This window comes from Corvus brachyrhynchos, unplaced genomic scaffold, assembly GCF_000691975.1.
Source record: "Corvus brachyrhynchos isolate BGI_N302 unplaced genomic scaffold, ASM69197v1 scaffold101, whole genome shotgun sequence".
NCBI lineage: Eukaryota > Metazoa > Chordata > Aves > Passeriformes > Corvidae > Corvus > Corvus brachyrhynchos.
The window spans coordinates 4,776,881-4,800,051 of NW_008237239.1; the positions used below are offsets into that span (position 1 = coordinate 4,776,881).

The 23,171-nt window shown below is 38.2% G+C and overlaps 1 protein-coding gene across 2 annotated transcripts in view; it reads left to right on the forward strand.

Moving 5' to 3' along the window:
* NR5A2 (nuclear receptor subfamily 5 group A member 2) overlaps window positions 1-23,171 on the forward strand; it is an 88,404-nt gene that overhangs the window by 53,127 nt on the left and 12,106 nt on the right. For both annotated transcript variants that reach the window (XM_008630216.2, XM_017729725.1), the window contains one exon: window positions 7,700-7,847. In XM_008630216.2, coding sequence (XP_008628438.1) covers window positions 7,700-7,847 — 148 coding nt within the window. The remainder of the gene's footprint in view (window positions 1-7,699; window positions 7,848-23,171) is intronic.

Consider the following 23,171-nt stretch of genomic DNA (forward strand, 5'->3'; position numbering starts at 1 on the left):
ATACTTTCTCATTGCTGTCCTGATCCTTTCAGTTCCCACAGAAGAGACAGGGAAAAACCATGCCACCATTTCATAAAAATTAGTTGATTAAGGTGTGAAAAGCACTCTGACACTTCTGATGAAAAGTGCTGTAGACATTTTTATTTCTGCTACCAACAAAGCACTATGAGTGAAATTACAGTCAATCATCTGGCTTTCAAAGATAATAACTTTAAATTGAGGGCCTGAGCTAGACTGCCAACTTTATTACCTGAGAGATCAAGATTATTGTCACAAGTTAGCATATTTAAGACCTGAGAAGCTTCACTCCTCACTTTCCTTAATATATCCCTCCATAAAAGCTACTCCTAAACACAGTCCTTTTTACAATCACCATCAAGGTGGAAGCTGTAAGGGGGGAATTTACCACCACTTAATTAGAACATACCTGCTGTTTCCACTTAGACTGCGCAGCCTCTGTTCCTCAGACACAAAAGCCAAACTTTATCCAGGTCCCCAGGGCCATACCACAGTCAGTTCTGTACTAGGTATATAAAATGGGCTAGCAGTTAGAACACTTGGTAATTTTCAAACACCCTGGTTCAAAACCCATTACTTTAGGGCACTCCTATCACATTTCCATATATCTGCATTTCCCTCAAGCCACTGGTTCATGAGTTTTACCCAGAGTCAATCCACTGTTTCCACTTTGATGGGGAAAAAGTGCAGTCAGCAACAAAGCAGTAAGCTTTGGCCCTTGTACAAAAAGAGACTGTGTTTTATTTTGTTACTTATTTGGGGTTTCATAAATTAAGCTCTTTTGTGTCTGTGTGTTTCAAGAAAGCACTTTTTTCACATCATTACAATTCCTCAGCAGTTCCTCAGAAACAAGTTCCTCCCTGTGCTGCACACTTCATTTTCTGCACTAAGTACTGCCCCTCAGCAGTTGCAATTACCATTTCAAAAGGAAATAAAGTAGCACAAACGCATTTTACAACTCTCAAAATTTCATAATAGAAAACAGCTAAGGAGTGATTTGCAATGTGGTGGTTAATTGTAAATCATTGCCAATACGCTCTCCACATGCTGAGTTTTGTAGGCTTGCCATGTGGCATGTAATTTTAACAGACCATTTCTAATTATAGAATTTTAATTCCTCCAACTTGAGCACTTTCCTCTTGTATCTTCTACAACAGCAATACACTGCCAGCTTCCAAGAGCCAGCACACATAAGGTAGATACTAAAGCTCTGCACAGAATATCGTTGTTAGTGTATTTTCCTGCAACATTCAATGCACAATATGTGAATTGTAGCCTCATCTGCCCAGACAAAATCTGCTCCTTTTGTTCATACCTACATGGTACTCACTGTTGCCAAATATTCCCTCTGCTGAGCTTGGCCAAAGCCTTTCCAGTTAAAAAGGCCATCCAAAAATGTGTCTAAATCTCAGATTTTTTTTGAGATTATTGAAACTATTGATTTAGTTCAAGTCATCATGCAAATGCATCTTTACACCCAGATTTGTATTCTAAAGCATAGCACCAGAGAAAGAGCACGAGATCTTGATGGTTTTGCCAAGAAAGATCACCCTTGCAGAAGTACCACTGATGTACAGAAAGAACAAGAGTGTTAGAGGAGTGACTGCAAAGGACATACACAGGTCATAGGCATAGAAAGCTCATGGATATCTAGTGGAAACCTATTACTTCTTATGTTTTTGGAAATTAGTAAATATCTTTTTCCCATTAGATGTGTGTTATAGTCAGTGAGATTTCATAGTTGTAGTGGGCACAAAAGAGGTATTTGCATTTTAGGGCCAAATCTAGAAGTCCTTACATCAGCAAATAAACACAGGATTTGATTCAAGGTGGATACAAATGAGGTCAAGCAATCATTATTTTGCTGTTTAGTACAGTATTTGCTTTCTTGCACAGTTCCTTACTCTAGTGGTTTCTGCCTAAAGGAAAGTAAGGTGCTAGTTGTTCAAAGTGCCTCATGCCTTATGAAGATATTATGCTGGCTGCTCCTTGGGGATGAACTAGACGTGCTCAGTTAAACTGGGTAAAACACATCAAAATTCAGTTATAACCATGAAGTGCCCTGAATTCAGGTTTGTCCAAATATTTGTTACATATTTTGAGCTTTGCAAGTAGCTATGAACATACCTGTGAACAACCTGATCCCAATTTACATGTGCTTTGCTGTGTTGCCATGAAACAATCATAGCACTGTGCTTTAAAGTCTAAAATTCCAATTCCAGTAAAAATTTATGGAAAGAGCACCCAACATGAATCCTTGCACACCAGAATTCTTCCATTTCCCACACGCTAACTCTGTTGTGTTCATGGGAAACACATTTCTTTTGTATTTCCTACACATGGCTCCCATAAAGAAAACAAAAGTTATTTGCCTGGAGTCTGGCAGCATTTCTTCAAGCCTGTTAGTCCTCCAAACCAGTCCCATGCTAGTGAACTAACTTGTCAACATAAACTCACGTAAAATCCCATAGCTGATTTTAAGCTTGCCCAGCATGAAAGACAAGTTATTCAGAGACTCAAGCTGAAGAAAGAACATCAGTCTGTCCCACCTGCCTGTTGGAGTAGTGATAGTGATGGGATCCAAAGTCCAGTCTTGACTCCTCTGCAGTCATTGGTGGGAAAGGATTTAAACAGTACAGCAGAAATTTGTGTAACGTAAGAGGGTAATAAGGGAGAATGAACTTAAATGGTTCAAAGCTCCTCATGAAGCAGTTTGAGTTAGCACAGCCTAGTGAGATGTTACCCAGATACTCACAAAAAAATATTTCCAGTGATGCTCTGTCTTCTGATGAAGTTACTGAATATCAAACTCAGCAGTGATTTCATATCACCTCATCTCTATATAAAAAACCCACAAAAGTACATAATAACACTTCGGTAAAGAAATGGATTCTATCATACTCTGAAGTACTTTGGAGTGTTACTATTTGCATATTATAGTTAATTATCAAGCACCATAACATCATCCTAGGGGAAAGGGCCACTGGCAACCTAATTCATTATCTTCTATTATTGTGTCTCACATTAAAATGACAAGCATCTTATGCTGCATAAGTCAATACAATTTTAATTAATATATCCAAACCTGATAACCAGCAGATACAAGCATATCTGTGGGTTTTGTCCGTGCTGAAACCTCCTCAATTTTTGTACATAGGCACCTCTTCAAAATGTTTTCCATGTTTATTTGCTTAGAAACGTAACAGAAATACTGTTATTAATGCAAGAATTATATGAAAAGCTCAAAAAGAATTTAATAACCACTGCAGTTTCCACTGAAATATATATTATATATTTCCACTGAAATATATATTTCAGGAAACAGAGGAAAGGTTGCAATGGTAAATTAACTTGTTTGTTACATACTGAATGCATGCCTCTGAGATGAGACTCATCCACTCACAGAGCATCCACTCGAGCAGGGTCAGGACTCAAAGACCCAGGGCAGGTCCCTGTGGGCCACCCCGAGCTTTCAGTGCTGTTTGTAGCCAAGGAGGGAGTGTTGGCAAGCAGCTCCCCAGCAGCCAGAGGTGCTATACCCCGGAGAGCAGGAAGAGCAGGATGCTCCCTTTGCTGCAGCTGGGCATCCACTGCCCCTGCCTTCATACCCCAAATACACCGTAGTCTAATTTACTAAATTCAATATGAAATCAGTCTTTTATTAACTTGAACTGCCTTTGTCTGCTAGATTATACAGGTACTGAATAGAGCCACAGCAGAGACTTTATTCCTTACTTGTGCAATTCCTGTCTGGCTGAAAGGAATAGCATTCAGGGATAGTCAGTACCTGGCAACAGCCATCAACAAGTAAAATCACTCTAATCATATTATGGAGACTATTTCAAGCCTGCTGAAGCATTGAAAGGATTGGTGCAGTTCCGCACAATATTTCCCCATGATACCACAGTCATAGTCTAGAAATCAAACACTGCTTAATTTTAGAAGAAAAAAAGGAACTTAATTCCATGATTAAGTGTTAGACTGTTTTGTGAGCATAGAGAAGAGTTGATACCAGAAGCCATCACCTGATTTCACCAGAAAAATTACTGAGCCCAGTAAAATCAGGGATTTGTCTTCAAAAATCATTAACTACCATGAAACACCATTTGCAAAACAAAAAAGCACAGGTGGTCCCTTTATTTTTGGCCATCAGCCACAGCATTTATTTAGCCCAGGGTACAGGAGGAATTCACACTTCTGCAGCCGTAACTTTAGCCCATCATTTTACTTCCAAATTAGGTTATGTGGAATCTTTGACAAAGCTGCTGTTTTAAAAAATGCCAGACAACATCTTCACCATCAAAATCAATGTGAAATATAGTAGTAACAATTGGGATGCAAGAATAATTTTAGTTGTGGATTTGATTTTACCAAACGAAATCAATATACAATATGAAGTAAAATGTACAATATAAAGTAAATGCTAAGACTTCAGTATGCAATTAAGCATTTTGCACAAAAGCCAAGCTGGTTTAATCTTTGTCTTTTAGAAGCACTTTTAATCATGAATTGGAAGGTAAAAGAATTAATACACATTTTAGTATGAACTTCTGCATAAAGGACCAAGCAAGCAGAACAGAGTAGTCTTTAATGTGACCACTTTTTCAGAATAGACATTAACTGAGGCTTTTTCATGCACAGTTGCTTTTGTGTAAACTGATTGACACCTTTGGGGGTCGTCTTTCCACTGACTCATAATTTTGCTCACTCTTGAAAAAAGCCTTCTGCACACCTACTATTCTCTAGTTAAAGCTGAAAATTCAACTCATCATATTTACACAATTAAAAAAAAAATCCATTCTGCGTTGTTTTTAATTGCAAATCCTACTCAAGGGACCAATTCTCCTGCTTAGGAGGCAGCCCTGTGCCTTCTACTGGAGAACCAACTGCAGTCAATTATGGTAATGAAATGTCAATAAATATAAAAATTTAATACAGCCTGTTCCTGGTGAGTGGCAGATGAGGACTTGCCTCCCAGACAAATTTGCTGGTGCTGCAAATATTAAATGCACCTGAAAGAGGAGCAGGTTGCCTGAGAGCTCTCCAGTAGAGGGATGCTGGGAGATCCAGGCATCTACTGGGTTTTTCCATTATGGCATAATCACTGCACTAAGGCCACTGATATTCTTGACATTCAGACATCTTAACTTCTTATTATGAAGTCAGTAGCATATTTTCCCCACAAATTGGAAGCTCAGTAAGGGATTTTGAGCTTTTTTCTCCCGTCTTAACAATTACAAAAGGGAAATTAAGTTATAAAATTTCATATTTATATGTGACCAGTTTCTCAACACAAAGTAGTTGAATCATGTCACTACATTAAACTGATCTTTGAGTAAAAATTATTTGAGCTATGTTACTTTATTTTCTCTTATTATTTATTTAAGTATATATACATAAAGAAATATGCATAAATGCATCTATAGAAAGAGTAAATAAGAGATTAACTAGAAAGTAGTTTTTGAAAGATGGATTGGCTGGGGTTTCCTAAGATCAGATCCTAGTTTTGTCACAGATTTCTTCAGCCCTGAGTAAGCAGCTTAATTTCACTGCTTCAAGTTTCCCCAGGTGTGAGAGAGAGCAATAAAACCTGCCTCACAGGATGCTTCAGCATAATCCATTGATTTAATTGAAACATGAGCTCAACTCTAACTGCTCCAATGCTGCAAAGTGTTGTTATTCTTAACCTCCATACAAAAAGTGTAACTTCATGTTTTTTGTGCAGCTGTGTCCAGACAGTTTCTTGGGAGCAACAAGAGTATGTATAAATGAAATCTCGTAATAAGAGTCAGTAACTTATTGATTGTATTAAGGTCATTACTAGAAAAGTGCATTTTAGTTTCTTTTAGTCATCTTTCTATCTTTCCTTGCTGAAATTTTGTCAGGTTAAAAGTATTTCAAGGGTTTTTTTTCTTGTTTTACTGCTGTTTATACTTGAGCAAAATCAATTCAATAGTTTTAAAATAAAAAAAAATCAAAATACATGTTCCTTAGCATTTTTTTTTTCTTTAAATCCCAGATTTCAAGGAATAAGGGCCTGGAAAAACAGAATTTTGCAGTATTGGTGTGTTTCCTGTGGTGATACCTGTCCATTCTTTATTAACTACTTTATTATGGGAAACCTTAGAGATGAGCTAAGAGCACTGATACCATTAAACAAATCACCTACCCAAAGTAAGCACTTACCATTGTGCTTAGCCTTGATTTACAGCCAGACTTCACTTAGATGAAGCATGATTAGCAATTTTCCTGTCGTTCTGGAACTCCTAAAAGAGAAAGGTCTTGGCAATATTAGAGCACCCAGGCAAGAAAAGGCATTTTAAAAATGTGTCACTGACCCATTTAGGTCTCAGCCAGTTGGCCAGGAGTGGTCCTTGAGGGGAGCAAGCAGCACACCAGGCCATTTCCATGGGACAGTGGCACTTGCAGGGGATGTGGGGCACTCTGGTGAAAAAGTGGGCTGAGCATTTCAGCTGAGGCTGTTGCTCAGGTCACCGCAGTTCTGATACAGCAGTTCCACCCTGCTCCATGCCAAGCCATTGCCCTGCCCTGGAGCCAGCCCACCCCAGCCCCTCCCTTCACCTTCCCATCACGGCGTTCCCGCAGGCTGTGGTACCCTTCTCCGCTGGTCACTATCCCGTGAAAAAGCGGGCACACCTTCAGAGGGGCAGGGGCTGGCACAGCCACCTGCATGGAAACAACCCCGCAATGGGACTGGCATCAGCCAGAACAGCTTCAGCATGCTGGGCTTAGGGAGGGTGCCTGAGGTTCAAGGACTGCCCAAGGATGAGTCAGAAGTAACAGGCTTTAAGTATCCTGTGCTTGTGGCTATTCCCTTTTTAATAAGTCTGTTAAGTGCAGCTCTCCGTTGGATCTCTGTATGCAAGGAAAGGTCCGAGGCAGGTCAGCCTGCCCCGAGAACAAGGGGCAGCATGACAAGGGCAGCAGGCTGCAGAGCAGCCCCGCTGGTTTCCCTCCCCAGGGGAAGGAGCTCTGTGTGCTGCAGTCACTGCTGGGGACAATGCGAGGGCAGCTGGGCTGCCACACACCTGCCACCCCTCCTTCCCCTGCAGGCCAGCCCTTGCCAGAACAAGTGAGTTCCAAGCAGCTCCAACAAATACAGGGATTTTGTGTAGCTGAGGAGAACAGAAACCACCCAAACAATACCTCTGTTTCCTGTGGGAATACACCGACATTTCTGGGCTTGAATAGATGTTTCTGGCCAAGTTATGGACACAGGACTGTTTCCCATGAATATTGTGGTGTGCCTCTGGAGCAATACAGTCAGGGTAGGCACGAAGCTCACTCCATCAGTCGTTCTTTGCAGGATCATATGATTACAATGAGAACAGGAGACACCAAATGAATAAAACAGACTGAGATGTGGACAGCTACCAGTGTCATAAGCAGCTCTCATATTTAAAGCTTCTTTAAAAAGCTAATACAGACAAACCAGCACTCACAGTGATGTCACGTACCATTAAGATATATGGTTTAATGTTATTTTCAATATATACCATTGGGTTAAAATTGGTTTATATATAAAATCATCTTGACTTGGTAACATCATTAAATTGAGAATCATTTCTATATCCAGGAGTATCCTGGTTGTATATTATTGTTTGAAACATCCTAAAGTGTGGGGGTGACAACCAGATAGGAATACAATTCTCTTTTACAGGTGGATTATTCCGTAATAGCATCCCAAGCTGGAGCCACCCTCAACAATCTTATGAGCCATGCACAAGACCTGGTAGCAAAGCTTCGTTCCCTGCAGTTTGACCTGCGAGAATTTGTCTGTCTCAAATTCCTGGTGCTGTTTAGTTTAGGTAGGTACATGCTAATCTTCATAATTATTGTTTTTTCTAAAACCACTGAAAATATTATGCTTTTCTTCAATTTTCTTGAAACACATGATTTTGAAATATGTTTAAAGAGATTCACAGTAATCTGAGAATAATTTTTAATTATCAGTTGCGGGGAAATTATGTATAAGGATTAAAAGTGCATTTCAATGGAAATGACTCCTAAAACCTATGGAATTTAATGCAGTATTATAAACCTTCTGTATTTTGGTATGTGATTACTGAATTTTCCAGAACGGGAATAAAATTCTATTAGACATCCTAGAGAACAGTGGAAAGTACAGATTGCCATGTTCTTCTATGATATTGAATACAGTATGTAAAGCAGATGGAGAGGGGATATGGTTGAAATTTCCCTCTTATTGAAAGGCATCTGTGGTAAGTATAAACAATCTTCTTTGCATATGATGGCTGTCACATTGTAACTCATAAATCAGGAATGTATCTCATAGTTTTTAAAAAGTGAAAGGAACTCCTAAAGTGCAAATTAATGATAATAGCTTTAGGACAGATCTGGCTAGGAAATAACCTTTAAAGGGAAGATTGTGTAGTACTAGTGGAGAGGACAGAATGGGAAAGATACCTATGCAAGACAAATTAGTTAAACCAGTGCCCTCCAATAAGTCAGTCAAGAAAAATCACTGGTGCCAAGAATAAAAAAGATCTTAGGGAGATGGATTCCTATTGACTTCATGGGAAGAGATTTTTTCTGCCTGTCCTCTGTTTCAGGTTTGCACTTTGTTGTAAAGCTGGTCTAAATGAACTTTGCCCAAGTGAATTTTTTTTTTGGCAGACAGTTGGAAGGAGAGACTTAGAAACATAAATAAGGTCAGACCCAGCCATACCCCCATAGCAAAACCTCGTGTTTTACTGAAAAGGTGTTTTTGTCTATAAAGAGGGTGAACAGATGAGCCAAGGACAACAATGAAATAGGTATCAGCAGTGGTGACATTTAGTATTGCTTTCCTTTAATTTTCAGTTTTTAAAAAAATCTGTAGAGCAATAAAATTCTAAAAATAAATTATTGTAATACAGTTGCAAGTATACTAAAAGTGACAGTTTTGATCACACTGTAGACCTCAATTACTTAAATATGTCCCTCCTAGGTGTTATGGAATTTGAACCTGCTTGAGAAAATTTTAGATAAAGGTCCCTTTAAATGCAGGGAACATAAAAGACCAATACTTCAGAGGTACAGGACACAGAACATGCAGAAGATATAAAAGAATTATTTTACAAATTAGAATGATGCTAACAGAATTGATCGTTCTGAGGTATGTCCGTTTTGAACCCCAGGAAGAGATGATGGATTTCCTTGGTACCTATTAACACTTTGTTTTCAGGGCTTCATTGCTTGAACATCTTAGATTCAGAGGAGCAAAAGCAAACCATCTGTTGCAGAAATTATGTTTTATGAATTAATCTGATGGATAACAAGAATTCATATTTCCTAATTCCTAATAAGTAGGTTTTTCAGTCATTATACAGTGGCACAAATAGAGCCTGTAGCTTTCTTCTGATAAAATATTTAGAGAATTCAGGTCAGTTCAGAAACATTTTAAATTAGCTGAATAAGTGAAGTACATTCAGAAAATTCTCCCATTTAGGTGGCTTTTTATTTAATGATTTTCATCAGCTGTTCTAGTACTTTGCACTGATTTAGGAATCATTCTCTAGCTCTTCTAACTCTGCCAGGTACTGTGCTCACCTTCTTGGCAGGAATAATCTGCCAGTGTGTACCAAGCCAGGTTACCCAGTTTTTCTCTCATTTATGCTACTATAAAAAGAGCTGATTTTGTTGCTAATAGGAACATCACTCGCATATAAAAGTGATGTAGCTAAGACAGGTTCGACACCTTTGAAATCGATTAGTTCATTATTTAGCCTACTGCAGAACTCCATTTGCTAATAGTCAGATCTAGATGTTACTCTGCAAAGAGTAAAATGTAAACATGTTACCACTTGACCCACAGGACAGAGGCAAATATTTAACAAGAATGATGACAAGATTGAAATGAAAAACACAGACACCCTTTCCAGCTAAGCACTTAAGTTTGTGCCCAAAAGAATGAATGAATCATGTAGCTGAAATTAATAAGACACCTCACAGCCTAAGAGCAAGTCAGGTTTAGAAGACGTTGAAGTGTCTAACAATGCTGGTAGGCATTGAGCAGGGCTGTCAGAAATAGCTAAGCATCAAATTCTACATAAATAACTGGGAGCAATATTGTACCTAAGTACCTAGGTGCATTTTGCACATATCTACATCTCAGGCATCTCAGCAGAAAACTGGTCTTAATGCCAATAATACATTGCTTAATAAAAAAAAAAATATTTCAAAAATCTCAGCTGTTGACAACCTGGCCCTGTAATGTTTAATGGAATAAAAAGTGCTTCAAGGTACACCCTTTTTACATTTCTGAGGATATTCGTATGAGTGTTAACCAAACCAACAAAACCTTTTACTATTGTTCTTTAGTCCAGTGCTTGATTAAAAAACAGATGTCTAATATAAAGCCTCTCAAAGGTAATATGAAGTCAATAATCCACAGAATTAATTTATTGAGAAGAAGCTGTTTGTTTTTTTATAGCTGTATAGATATGAGACTGCCTTGTAAAGCTGTTTGTTATTCATGGCTGTATTGTCCTGTCTGTCTCTCCACAAGACATCCATCTCCTTTAGGGCAAAGAACTTGGTCTCTGCCTTTTTTCCTAACATTTCAGAAGTGATTATCTTAGTAAACTAACAGTAAAACCATAATCAAAACCCAAAGCACTTAGGATAATTTTTCAAAATAGAATTAAATCACACCAGTTTTGCTTGCTAGATCTTAAATGAAAGAGGTAATTGTTTGTTATCTACTCATAAGGAGTTCCTTAGGGTTTATACAGGAAAATTCTTTTGATTTTTGGCAGCATTAAAGATGCTGCTGAGGCTTAGTCAGATGCATATTAACTGTGGCTGTTGTGGCTGGCAGTGCACAACTCCTCCTGCAGTCAAACTGCACAGCCCCAGCTCAGTGAGTGGGACCCCAGGCACAGCAGCTCGGCTCCTTTCTCCAGGGGCCACCTGCTCCGTCTGGTACCCTCTGAGCAGCACTGCCAACTACATTATGGTACAGTTGACTCAGCAATTATTCAATAAGTCAGAATAGTTTGGTAAATACTCTCTTGAGTGTGATGTCTCGTTAGCTATAGAATAGTTATATATGGAGAGTTACATAATTTTTCAATTCCCTCTCTCAGTTGTAAAAAGCAAATGTTTTTACAGGTAGGTAGTTCTTACCTCTCTGTAAACAAAAGTCTTTCATTGCAGTTATCCTTGCCAACCCTTCTTTGACTGATATTTACAATATATTTGCAAACCCCAAAACATGTCTGTTTTCTGGGGCATCATTTCTCTGATTTCACATATAGAGATATTCTTCTCTTAATACCACCTAAGGGAGGGAAGATAATCAATATGTCAAACCACAATTTAACTCAGGTATGTCAGCCAATTTTTTTTCCAATCTAAAGATAGGTAGATAAAAAAAACCCCAGTAGCTCAAGAGATATGTGAGTATGGATTTCTTGGCTTCTCAGTTGCATTTGACAGGTTTCCTCCAACGAAGAACCAACACGGATACAATAACGCAGCAACTGTAATCACACAGTTGATGGAAAGTTAGTGGCCAGGCACAAATTGCAAAAATGGGAAAGAATAAAGAAATCTTTGACTGACTTGAGTGTTAAACCTACTTTTAACACTGCTCCATGAACTCATGTCCAACACATGGAATGAGAACATCTGAGAAAGATGCTGATCACACAGTTCTGTAACTGTTTATCAGATTTACCACCAAATATAATAAACATCTCTAGCTTTCTAAAAGTTGGCTAGATTGAGGGTAATGTGAATTCTTTACCCTAATCCCAGAGTAAAAATACACCTAATTTTTCTATAGCATGTAACCAGTACAGCCCACAGTACACATCATCAAAAAGCAGGCCAAAAACTAAATACAAATGATTTTTCTTTAATAACTGCTGGCTTGAATCAAGATACATTACATATAGAAAAAGCAACTGTGTCAGTTTATCAACCTCTGAATTTTCATTACCACATTTGACATTAGTTTGGAAACTCCCTTCTCTTGTTGTCATAGATCAGAATTAGAAATAAAACAAAACCGAACAACAAACTCCTCCACAATGGCTGTTGAATTTTCTAATTCTGGAGCTGAAATAGGCTCAGATTATCCACTGGGAGATGCAATTTTGACCTCATTAAAGCCAGGAAAAATTTCCCATTGTTTTTACTGAAGTCAAAATTTGCTTCCTATCACAGAACAAAGTTCAGATCATATTTGCAGCAATTACATTTGATAAATGACTAAATTTAAATTATGCTTGAAGAACTAAATGAGTGCCTTAAATGGGATATTTACTGTCATCTTCATTTTACCATCCAGTAGCTTTACAAAACAGTCACTTAACCTGAAATCAGCCTTTGTTTTCTCTTTATGAAAACTTCCCATTTGTCCTGCTAGTTTTTATTATGTGAACTCAGCAAGGATGATTTTTCAAACTCCCATCAGAGCAGTTTGTAAAGTGAAATGCCAATAGGAAAAAGTTAGACATCATTTGAGCCATGTCCAGGCACTTGTCGAGCTCTGGAGTTAAATGCTGGACTAGGCAGCAGCTGACTGGTTCTGCTCCCTTATCACTGTCAGGACACAGATAAATGTACTTCATTTGAGAAATGAAGGTTTTATCAATGGACAAATAATTGCAGAGCCACTATTGATCTCACATCCCACTTAACATGAAACAAGAGGGTCCAGTAAAAATAATAAACATTTAATTGTGGTGGACATCAAACAATGGGCTCTTGTTTAAGCAACAGAAAAAAACCCTAACAAAAAGAACTCAGTTTTTGAACAAACCACTGTCTTATTTAAGCAGAAAATTCAGCATAAATCCATCTAGATCTGCAACACTGTTCTCATTTCTGTTAAAATGAGAGGAATATTTGCAAGTTAAGAGGAATATTAGAAAATTAATCTTTCCTTGCTTTTAGTCTTGCTTTAGCTGAAACGGGAGGAGGTATTTGAAGTCCTAGGCCCCACCATTTGCACATATGGAAAAGAAATGAGCCTCTTAAGATCCTAATGCAGATGAAACAGGCTGAAATTCAGCATATTCAAGGCAGACTCTACCCCCAGCACTCACAAGACTGGAAGGAGTTTCCTTCAAACATGCACTTGGAGCAGAGCACAAAGTCTGCCTGTGCTCCACTTCACCTGGTGTCAGTAACTCACATCACTGCACTTACACAACAATCTGCAGCTGAAAAAAAAAAGCTATTGCACTTTTTAGTGTACTTCATGTAACATCATAGTTCTAGTCATTATTCTATTAGATTTACAGACCAGCAGAATCTCTGCCTCAGGGAACTTGCAACCTAAATACACAGAAAAGATTTAAAAATGCAGCAGCAAACTATGGTGAAACACAAGGCTGTAAATACTTTCACTTCTATAGCTTTTGCTGAGGGTTTAATGAGGGATATCATGTATGCAGATAGAAAAATAAGACTATAAGCATCAACTGGAGGTAATATAACAGGGAACGTTGACTAAACTTTTGTAGTAATTATAATACTTAAGAGCACACAAACAAATATAATATCAGAATGAACTGAAGGAATTAGTGAGGCAGGAGGTTTTATCACACCAAAAGGAAAATGGGAAAGAAGACAAGAAAATTAGACAAGAGCCAATTTATGCAGGATTATAGATAACTAAGTGTACTACAGATACAAAGACATTACCTAGGAAATTTTGCATGTAGATTTTGATTGCAGATAAAGATGAAGTAGGTGCTGTGGGTTTGAAGTGAGAAGTATTACATGACACTTTTCCTTGGCAAGTCAACGCAAGCCACTAATGGAGAACTTATCCAGGCATGGACTTGTCATTACAAATGTGTCCACTTCTCACTCACAGGAACAAACAGTAGTTAGGGTTTAATGCCATCTTCAAAGTGGTCACTCTCACTGTTTTTACTTTGGTGACTTTGTAAATATACAACTATTTTTATAGGTGGTTTAATATATGCTTTATTTATAACACACGTGTATAGTTGGGCTGTTATTATGAGGTGGTGTTATTAAACCCATTGGCAGTTTTCTTAGATTGATCCATTCTGTTACCCAAGGATACCTGTACAATTGCACCAGATAAACACCAGTAAAGCAGCAGTTGAGGGGTTCTGTACAGCATTCTGGCATGGCTTTCAGGCTTCCCCACCTTACATCTGAATTTAGAAAAATACTTACTGCAAACTTGTCAGATTCAGGCTGTCTCAACCCTAATGTCCAACTAGAGAATGCACTGGAGGCTAACACTGCCAAAGAAACACCTCCTAAACTTTATGTAATCATTTGGAATTCAGGAAGGATCGATTAGTATTCAAGAGATGTGACTGCTCAATATTTATACCAGAGAGACTTGGCAGAAGCAAATAAAGGTACATAAAGCTGATGCTTGTCTTAATTAAGTGCAGTATAATAGGTGTTGGGGATATTTTTCTTAGTGACGAGAGCAGTTTAGCAATGACCAGATATAACTCATTCTGAAGTTCAGAGTTTAAAACTAATCAATATGTATTTATAACAAGGAAGGAACTAAATATAATTTATTATTAGCTGACAGCTGACTAATAGATAAAATCAAGATTTATTTAAGTACCTTTTTTCACATACTAATTTCTGACAAAAAAAAAATGCTCCCTTGGATCCTTGATTGGTTTTTTGCAGTATTTCAAATAGGCTTTTTGAAATTACTTTCTCATCTGCAGAGTGCCTGGGAGTGCACCCAAAGAATGGAGAATGAGACATCTAGCTAGGATGATCCTTTCACTGTGACAAACTTATCAATAGGAAATTTCTTAATTTTCTGATGAGGAATCCTTAACAGCAGGTGACATTTTTAAATGCTCATTTAAAGTATACAATCCCCATATGTGCTGATGAACAGGTGTCGACTGGCAGATAATGTGGAGGGATCACAGGCACAGTCCCAGCACACCCAGTCCAGGCTTCCCTCAGATGTCACAACAAAAAGTTTTGCAAGGGAATATGAAGAAGGTGGATAAATAGATCTGGCACATTAAGAGTGAGAGGCAGAAAGGAGAAAGTGGAAAAGGACTTGGTCTGGAAAGGTGGTGGATGGGAAATGGAGATGGCATTCTGGGAAAGTCCAGGGCAGGAGACAACCTTGTGACACTGAATGACTGATGATAGGTAAGGCAAGGACTGGCACAAGGCTTGGAAGTGAATGTAGCAGGGCAAAGGAAAACTGCCAAGACAGGGAAGCAATGAGATAGGAAGAGTACCTTGGCAGCACCATTTGCTGAGGCCAAAGCATGAAATGCTGTGGCCCCTGAGATGTGATATGCTGAAGCAACATGGTATTTGTTAAAAATTTAATCAACTAAACACCGTCCCCTGTGCACATCCCATGGAAGTCAGGGGGAACACATTGCAGAATTAGCTCTGTAATATCAGTTTGGGATAAACTACATTAGAAATAACACTAATTTAAAGGTGAGGATCACTGTCTTTTGGAAGATCTCATCTCTGAATATAATGAAAGCTCTGCTTCTTTAAATCTGAAGTCAAGACGATGTTTCTCTAAATTATTACGATAGAGCTCAGTCAAAAGTTACAGACTTGATGCCCAAGTGCTGGATGGAAACTTATGGCTTGCATTCAGCAGAAGACTGAAAGAGGCAACAATAATTATAGGGGTCCTTTCTTGTCCCTAAATTGTCAAGAAGTTGAAATTTATCATGCCTTCTAATTTCAAATTTTACAAGTATTTCTGCATTTGAAAAATCCAAATTTGATAACTTTTAATGTGAACAGTTACCAGCAGTTTTTTATAGCCCCTCACTGCTCTGTGTTCCATATTGCCTTGGGAACTAGGGATCCATTTCTTACTAGAGATGATGAGGGCCAGCAGAACAGTTAAACAGCCAGTCTGCTCCTGGAACATTTAACTCTTCTCAGGATCTCAAGCGAGGCAGCCAGGCTACTGCACTCTGCCACTAGAAGAGCTATTCCACATTTCTACTCTAACCCTCTGGGAAAGTAAAGCAAATGAATATGAACAAAACCTCATTTCAGAATAATCTCATGAGGGATGTTCTCCTTTCATGGATGCAGCATTGCTCAACAGAGAAATCAACCCTTTTGTCTCCAATTCTGCTTCTCATTCCATTACTTTGAAGTCACTAAAATGATATCTCAACTATGCAATCTGGTAAACAAAAACAATAGTTATCTATCTTTGTAAATAGTGGTGAAATCCAGAGTATTAAAGATACTATGTAGAGGCAGATGGGAACAACATTGTTTGAAATCCCTACAGATTTCATAACAAACACAGTTTTTAAAGGAATCTGATTTAAAATATCTTGATTGAATTTTGAGAAAATTTGATCCTTTCCTTTATAAATCACTTAGCACGGAAGTAGTTCCTTGCTGTATTTTCAGGGCCTAAAACTTTGCAAAAAAATTTGACAATTCATCATTTGAAGGACTATTTTAGAAGTGCATTTAGCACATGCAGGAAAAAGTGGATTTTCTTTTGCCCTGGCTTTTATTTCATTATGGAGAAACAAAACAAAAAACATATTCATTTCGCTTAGCTGTCAAAACCCATAGCAAAGCCAACCAATTAAAAGTCAGTCCTTAAATGTCTTATAGATGCTAAATGATATATGGAGTGATGACTTTGATAAACAATGTTTTGCTCCTGAGAACACTTTTTCAGTGAGCTGACAGGTTTTGTGTCCATCCTCCTATGCAGGTTGCACACACGTGCAGGCAGTATGAAAGAACGTAGGACAGTGTCTATCTTACAGGTATCTGTCTTAATGAAATCTACAATCAGTTGGGTTTGGGGGAAAAAGCACGTAATGTAAAAGGAATAAAATACAAATGCTGAGGTTATGAGGAACAATTCAGAATTAAACCAATATTTTTTAACAAATAAAATTTTAATCATTCATCTCAGCCCTTTGTGTAGGACTAGTGAATGATAAAATTCTTTCAGGAATCCCAGAGAAAGCCTTCTGTTTCAAGGCTGATTGAGTTTTTTGAATAAACTACACTAAATTATAGAGGAAAGTTAATAATTGCTGTTGATTTGTCCTGATTTTATTTCATTAAATGCAATGAATGCTGCAAATTCATACCTCATGTAACTGTTGAGTACAATGGCATTATTTGAGGCATGAATTTGATTCAATCTGATCATTACTTGGTTATGTTGTCTGACAGCTGCAAGCCATGGAAATAAGATTAACCATCTTCAGCAAGTACTTTTTCTTTTCATGTCATTTTATTCTAAAATGCATATTTAACAAGGTTTTGAAATAACAACAGGATTAGATGCTTGAGAGAAAATTAGGTCATATATTTGTTAGACACAAATCTTGCAAGTAATTAGAAACATGGGTATCAAGCAATATTTGTATTCTGTACTGTTGCCTTTGTGTGGAGACTGGGGATTTCAGAATAACCCAATCAGTGTGCTCTGCACTTTTCCCCTAATATGTTTGTAAGCTACTAGGAAGGCTGGCTTTTAAACACCTCCTGTAAGGGGGAAAAATTACCTGCACATAACCCACATTTATAGATGTCTCTACTTTTGGAATACTTTTACAAGTTCTTAACATTTTTACATGTGTAAGTTGCAAGCTGAATGTATTATATAGGTAACAAAGGAAATACAGTATTATATAGAGTCTTTTTAGCTGCTGTTGGCAGAAATCTTTAACATCAGTGACTACTTTTGTTAGTCAAGTACCCAGCATAACTTAGGAATACATGGTTATATATTAAAATACAGTGAAGTGAATGAATATCCTAAATCTCGGAGCCACTAATACTACCCTGTAGTCTTAATTTTAACATATTCTTAAATGTTTCACTGAATGAAGAACTTGATAAAGGAGTATAATGACTAAATTAACTTTGCAGTAACAGATAACTTACTAAATACTTTAAAAACCAGAATATATAGACTGAAAACTGCCTCATGTATTTCTAGTGAAAAAAACACATTGCAGATGCTCTTACTTGAAAGTTTATATATGGGTAAGTGTTGGCCATTTACTGGAGATGCACTGTAGACTATGGCAATTTTCCTTCTCTCTCTTACCCCTTTGCTGCTTGTGCAAGATTGAACATTGAAAGAGAATCAAAAGCAATGGCTGTCTCTGAGGGAATTAAAATAGAGAGGTGAAATTCTGTAAAGGAACAATGAAAAGAAATCACAGGTGATAAAAAGGATCCGCAAGAGTAATGAGAGAAGAGTGGCAGAGAAGAGGATATCTGCACAGATCAGAAACCAGGAGTGATTGATGAAAACAAGGGACAGCAGTGGTGTGGATCAGAGGAACAGAGAGAGACTGGAGGGCTTGAGATAGGAGTCAAGAAAATAGGGGGGAAAGGCCAGGAAGGAAAGAGAAACCATGGAACTGTGATCAAAGCCAAGCCAGAGGTGGAAAGGGAGGAAACAAAAGCAAACAGGAATGAAACAATGAAGAATCGAGAAACAAACTTTATGGCCCAGCCTTGAACACAGCTGGAATCTTGAACTGAGAGACAGAAGGGGACTGTGCAGAAACACTGTTTCCCAAGCTCACGGCTTGGAGTGTGTCCCAAATGACTTCTGCTGGCAGGAAAGGGGTGGAGGATGAAAAGTAAAATTCCTTAGGTTCTGGCAAAGCTGCTACCAAGATTGGATGAATCTCTCAGAGCAGGAGTTCCTAGTATTGCTCTGGTCCTGTGCAGAGCCATTTAGCATGGGACAAACTGAAACAGCCCATGTGGCTTGCAAAAATTTGATTCACACATGGCCATCATCCTAAGGGCAGTTTAAGAGTCTTCTTTATAAGGTTATTGAAAGATTAATAAGGAAAATCCTACATTTAATATCAACTTCAATATTGGGAGGGTTTGATGTGTATTATATTACATAATACCTCTTCTTGTTAAGTGAAGGAAAGTCTCATCTCAGTAAAGAGAAAGATTTCAACATCAGAATGGGGAAGGACACTACAACAGCATCTTTCCTCCCCAACACCAAAAACTGTAATAGAGATCAGCAGACTGCTTGGAACAAGACAGATGACACTATCCAGTCTTTCACTGTGGGAAAAACCTACAGCCTAAACCGGACAAATGTCCTTTAAGCCTGGTTGAAAGTTCTTTCCTCTTGTCTAGGACTATCGTGTTTGGGACACATTTGTCTTTAGAGAATGGAGTCACCAGCAAGGTTGAAAAGGGCAGGTATCAAATTCACATGCCCGAAAGAAGTGCTGGAAAACAATGCTACACAATGAAAATATCCTCCAGAGAGGATCATTGCTGAGAGGTTACTGTGGGAGCAGTGTCATCCACACTGGTGCTCCAGCTGGCCACTTCTTACTAGCAGTACTTCCTCCCTTTCTGTTTTGAGACAGGAAAAAAAGACCCTCACAATTAATTAAAATCATAGCTTAAGCTACCAGAGATGAGCCAGGGAGTAAAGAGGGAACAAAGCAATTAAGAACTTTCCTGTTAAAAAATCACGAGGCATGCTGTAAAATTCAGAGATTATTGTGCCCCTCAAAAATGCAGCAGAGAGAAGCAGACACTTAAAAGAGTTTTCATTACTTACGTGCCTTTGGCTCCCTTTCAGGATGCCAGGGAACTGGAAACAGCTACAGTAAACGTATTTTCTCTGCGTTTGCCTTTCTTGACAAAACACCTCCAATATTTTGATCTCAAGAATAATCAGCTCTTTTGCACTTCCTTTTCAACTAACTGCAGACTTTTGCAAGTTAAAAATTAATAACAACTTCTCTTCCTCTTTTATTTTTTAAACAAAACCCTTCTGTGCTCTTTTCTGAAAAAAAATGTCTTTTTCCTACAACCTGTGACTATTAGTCTAAATGGCATTCCCACCACTCTTTCTCCTTTCTTTGCAGTAACACAAAACAAATTCCACCACAACAACCTGGTTTGTGGAAACCATTATTCTGGAGATGAAACATTGTGTTGTGTCCTTTACCACTATTATGGGCAGTCAGTCTGTTAGAACGTATTGGACGATTATAGGTTAGTCTTTTCAGAGAAAGCCATGGGTTTCAAGTTAGCAGTAGCCATCTATCAATTCTTGAGATTATGCCATGATTTACTGTCACAGCATCATGTATTCTCTGATTTTCTGCCTCCTGTGAAACATTGTGCTTTCCTTTTCTATTGATGTATCAACTATAATAGTTACAAGCAGCTACAGAAAAATCAATAGTGAACTTTCATTACTGTGCACATAAAGAGTACCATGCTGTGAGAGCACCTAGCTCTTAAATAGTCACCAGCAGTAAGGTACACTACGGATGTCTGTTATTTTGGTCTAAATGAAGAATGTCTGAATTGGAAACAACAAATATCTAGGATTTTTGACACCACCGGATTCTATGTCAAGTTTTCCAGTATGTGATTTTTTTCCGGTGTCAGGTTTGATTTATACTTGCTGTACTGTTATCTATGTATTTTTTTTAATCTAAGGCTGACAGAGGAAATTAATACCAATATAAATTGCTGGGCTGTGTTTAACTGTGAGCTTATTAGGCTTGGTTGGACAGAAGTGGTAAGAACTGTGTTAATCTTTGTTGAACTAGTCTACCTTATCAGTCAAAGCAAGCTGACTGGTGAACAGACCAATAATCTCTGTGTTAAACACAAATGGGATAGAGTTGAAAGAGGCAGCACGGTGTTACCACACACTCAGAGGTGCTCCTAGGACTGTGCACTAGGAGAAGCACTGAGTCGCTTTTCAACACAAGGTTTGGAAAAAATAGTGTAATTTTTGGTTTAAAAATATTTATTTGCCTCTGGGAGTAAATTAACTTCCAATTAGTGAATGTAAATGAAGAAAGGCAAGAACAGTAAGCATGTGAGTGCATTGCCTTGAACAAGCCCGGGCCATTTAGTGTTTCAGGTCATTTCCCCAGCAATTGGGCAGGAGTCCCTGCAGGGTGGGTGGGCAGCTCTGCTGGAGGAGTTAGTGATACTTGGGTGTTTTGGGAATGTGGTGATTTACAGCTGTAAATGCAGTGGTTGATGCTTAATACCTTAGATTTGAAAGCCTGTGGATTTCCATGAAACTAAAGCATGAGGATGCACATGTGTACATGCACATGTGTACATGTACATGAATTGTATCCTGCCAAATGCATATCCCACTGTCTGCTGTGGCTCCAAGGCTACAGGAAAGAACAATTTCTTGGCTAGTGGGGATCTGGAGCCCTGTAATTCATGCTCCTCCTGTTAAGCCTATGAACTGTGTTGTCTATGGAAGCACCTTACCCATACCTGACCAAAACATTTCAGTCTGAGCTGAGCAGTAAGCACAAATCTGGAGTTTTCCTGCTGCTGTTTCTTACTGAGCAATTGAAATGTTAAAAATGTGCTGAGGCAGTACCTTACTGAGAGTGTCCAATCCTTTCTGACCAGGACTTCCCATCAAGAAATCAGAGGTAGCTGAAAAATAAAACTCTCTCCTACAAGCTGCACGTTTGAAATGCAGGTGTAAGAGTATTTCCTCTATTCCTCACTTCCCTACCCTATCTGTTTGATTGATGAGTAACCATGTTGCCAGAGGGACTTTCAGGTGGGCTTTTCTTTAGCTTTTGTATCTATATGTTTAAAAGTTTAAGGAATAAGGATGAAGAACACATCCAGGTCTTTGGAAAAACAGTCCAAACGCTCTTTTGACACACACTGGGTTCCTCTCCAGTGTTTCCTACAGGCACCACTGACACTTGCAGGCTTGTGTCATTCCATATGCCAAACCATTTCCACAACTAAGCTCAGACATCTGGGACAGTAAAAAGTGAAATTTGCAACTTCCTCTCAGATCAATACACAAAGTCAGAAACAATATGCTCTGAAATAATGCAGCAGAACATTATCTGCCTTAGTTGTGTTTATGGTCCATGAAGGTAATACTGGGAATACTCCTTTGCAAATTTAAGCAAATTCATGGCCTCCTACAGTCAGGTGTGGTAGTGATCAGGTGACTGCTACACGCCTGTGCATAATGGGATCAGACTTGTTGGCTCTTTTCATCTAAGCCAGCATGTGTCTTTGTCAGTGCTAATTTGATAGGGTGTTGAAACAGCAGCAGCTTCAGTGTACCATCGTGAGGTGTCTGCAGCTATATTTACATAGAAAATAACTGTAACTGCCCAAAGTAGAGTCCACCTCTTAATAATAGTAAAATTCAAACCTTTCCATAGCAGGCATCATGTATTTGTTTCTACTGCAGTGCTTCCAGGACTAAGCAATTAAATGAAAGCACTTCATTTTATGCTATTTCAGCACAATTATGTCAGAAAATAGTTCTGTTACTGATTTTCACTTCTCATACAGAAGTGCTTACCTTTTTCATGTTCTTTCTAAACTAGAATCAGCTTCCACTGATACACCGTGGTTCAGTGAAAAAGAACTCCAAACTTCGTTAGTGCAAATATTGGCAGACAGAACTGGTAAAACCATGTCTTGAAAAGTCTCAGAAAAGGGGAAAAACAGGTTTTTGAAATCAATGACTAAAAGACAATTAGTTCTCACACTAAGCCTTGTCTGAAAATAGTGCAAAAGGCTTAAAACTGAATTATTTGTCAATTATGTTGACAGAAAATCATAGTAAAGTGCTGTACCTCTTAGATTAGCACATCACTAAAACACCTTTGCTTAACTATCTCTCCTTCTCTCAATGAGAATATATTATAATAATTTTTTTCTCCTGTGGGACTTTGGATCTAAACAAAAGAATAAAACCAAACAGCATTCACCCAGAAATAAAAAAGTGGTATGAAGTTCTACCATTATCTGGAAAGCACTATAACGATATAAGCCTAACTGGCTGGTCTAATATTTTTAACCAAGTTCAAAAAAGTTTGAAGTATAATAATTAAATGCAAATACAGTTCTGATCCCAAAGACCAGAAGAATGCCTTTAAGCTAGTATTTATAACAAGAGCTATTCGACTGAGCTCTCTTGTAAATTTTATCATACCTGAGGCAGTTTTCCTCAGTCGATTAGCTGGAAAGCTGAATATATCCTGAGGCAAACCAGACATCTAGTACAGGCTAAATTCAACTACTGGAGCTTAAATTTGGCTTAATATATCCCCACTTGGATCTGCCTGTTTAATTCTCTTTCATATGATAACATTGGTTTA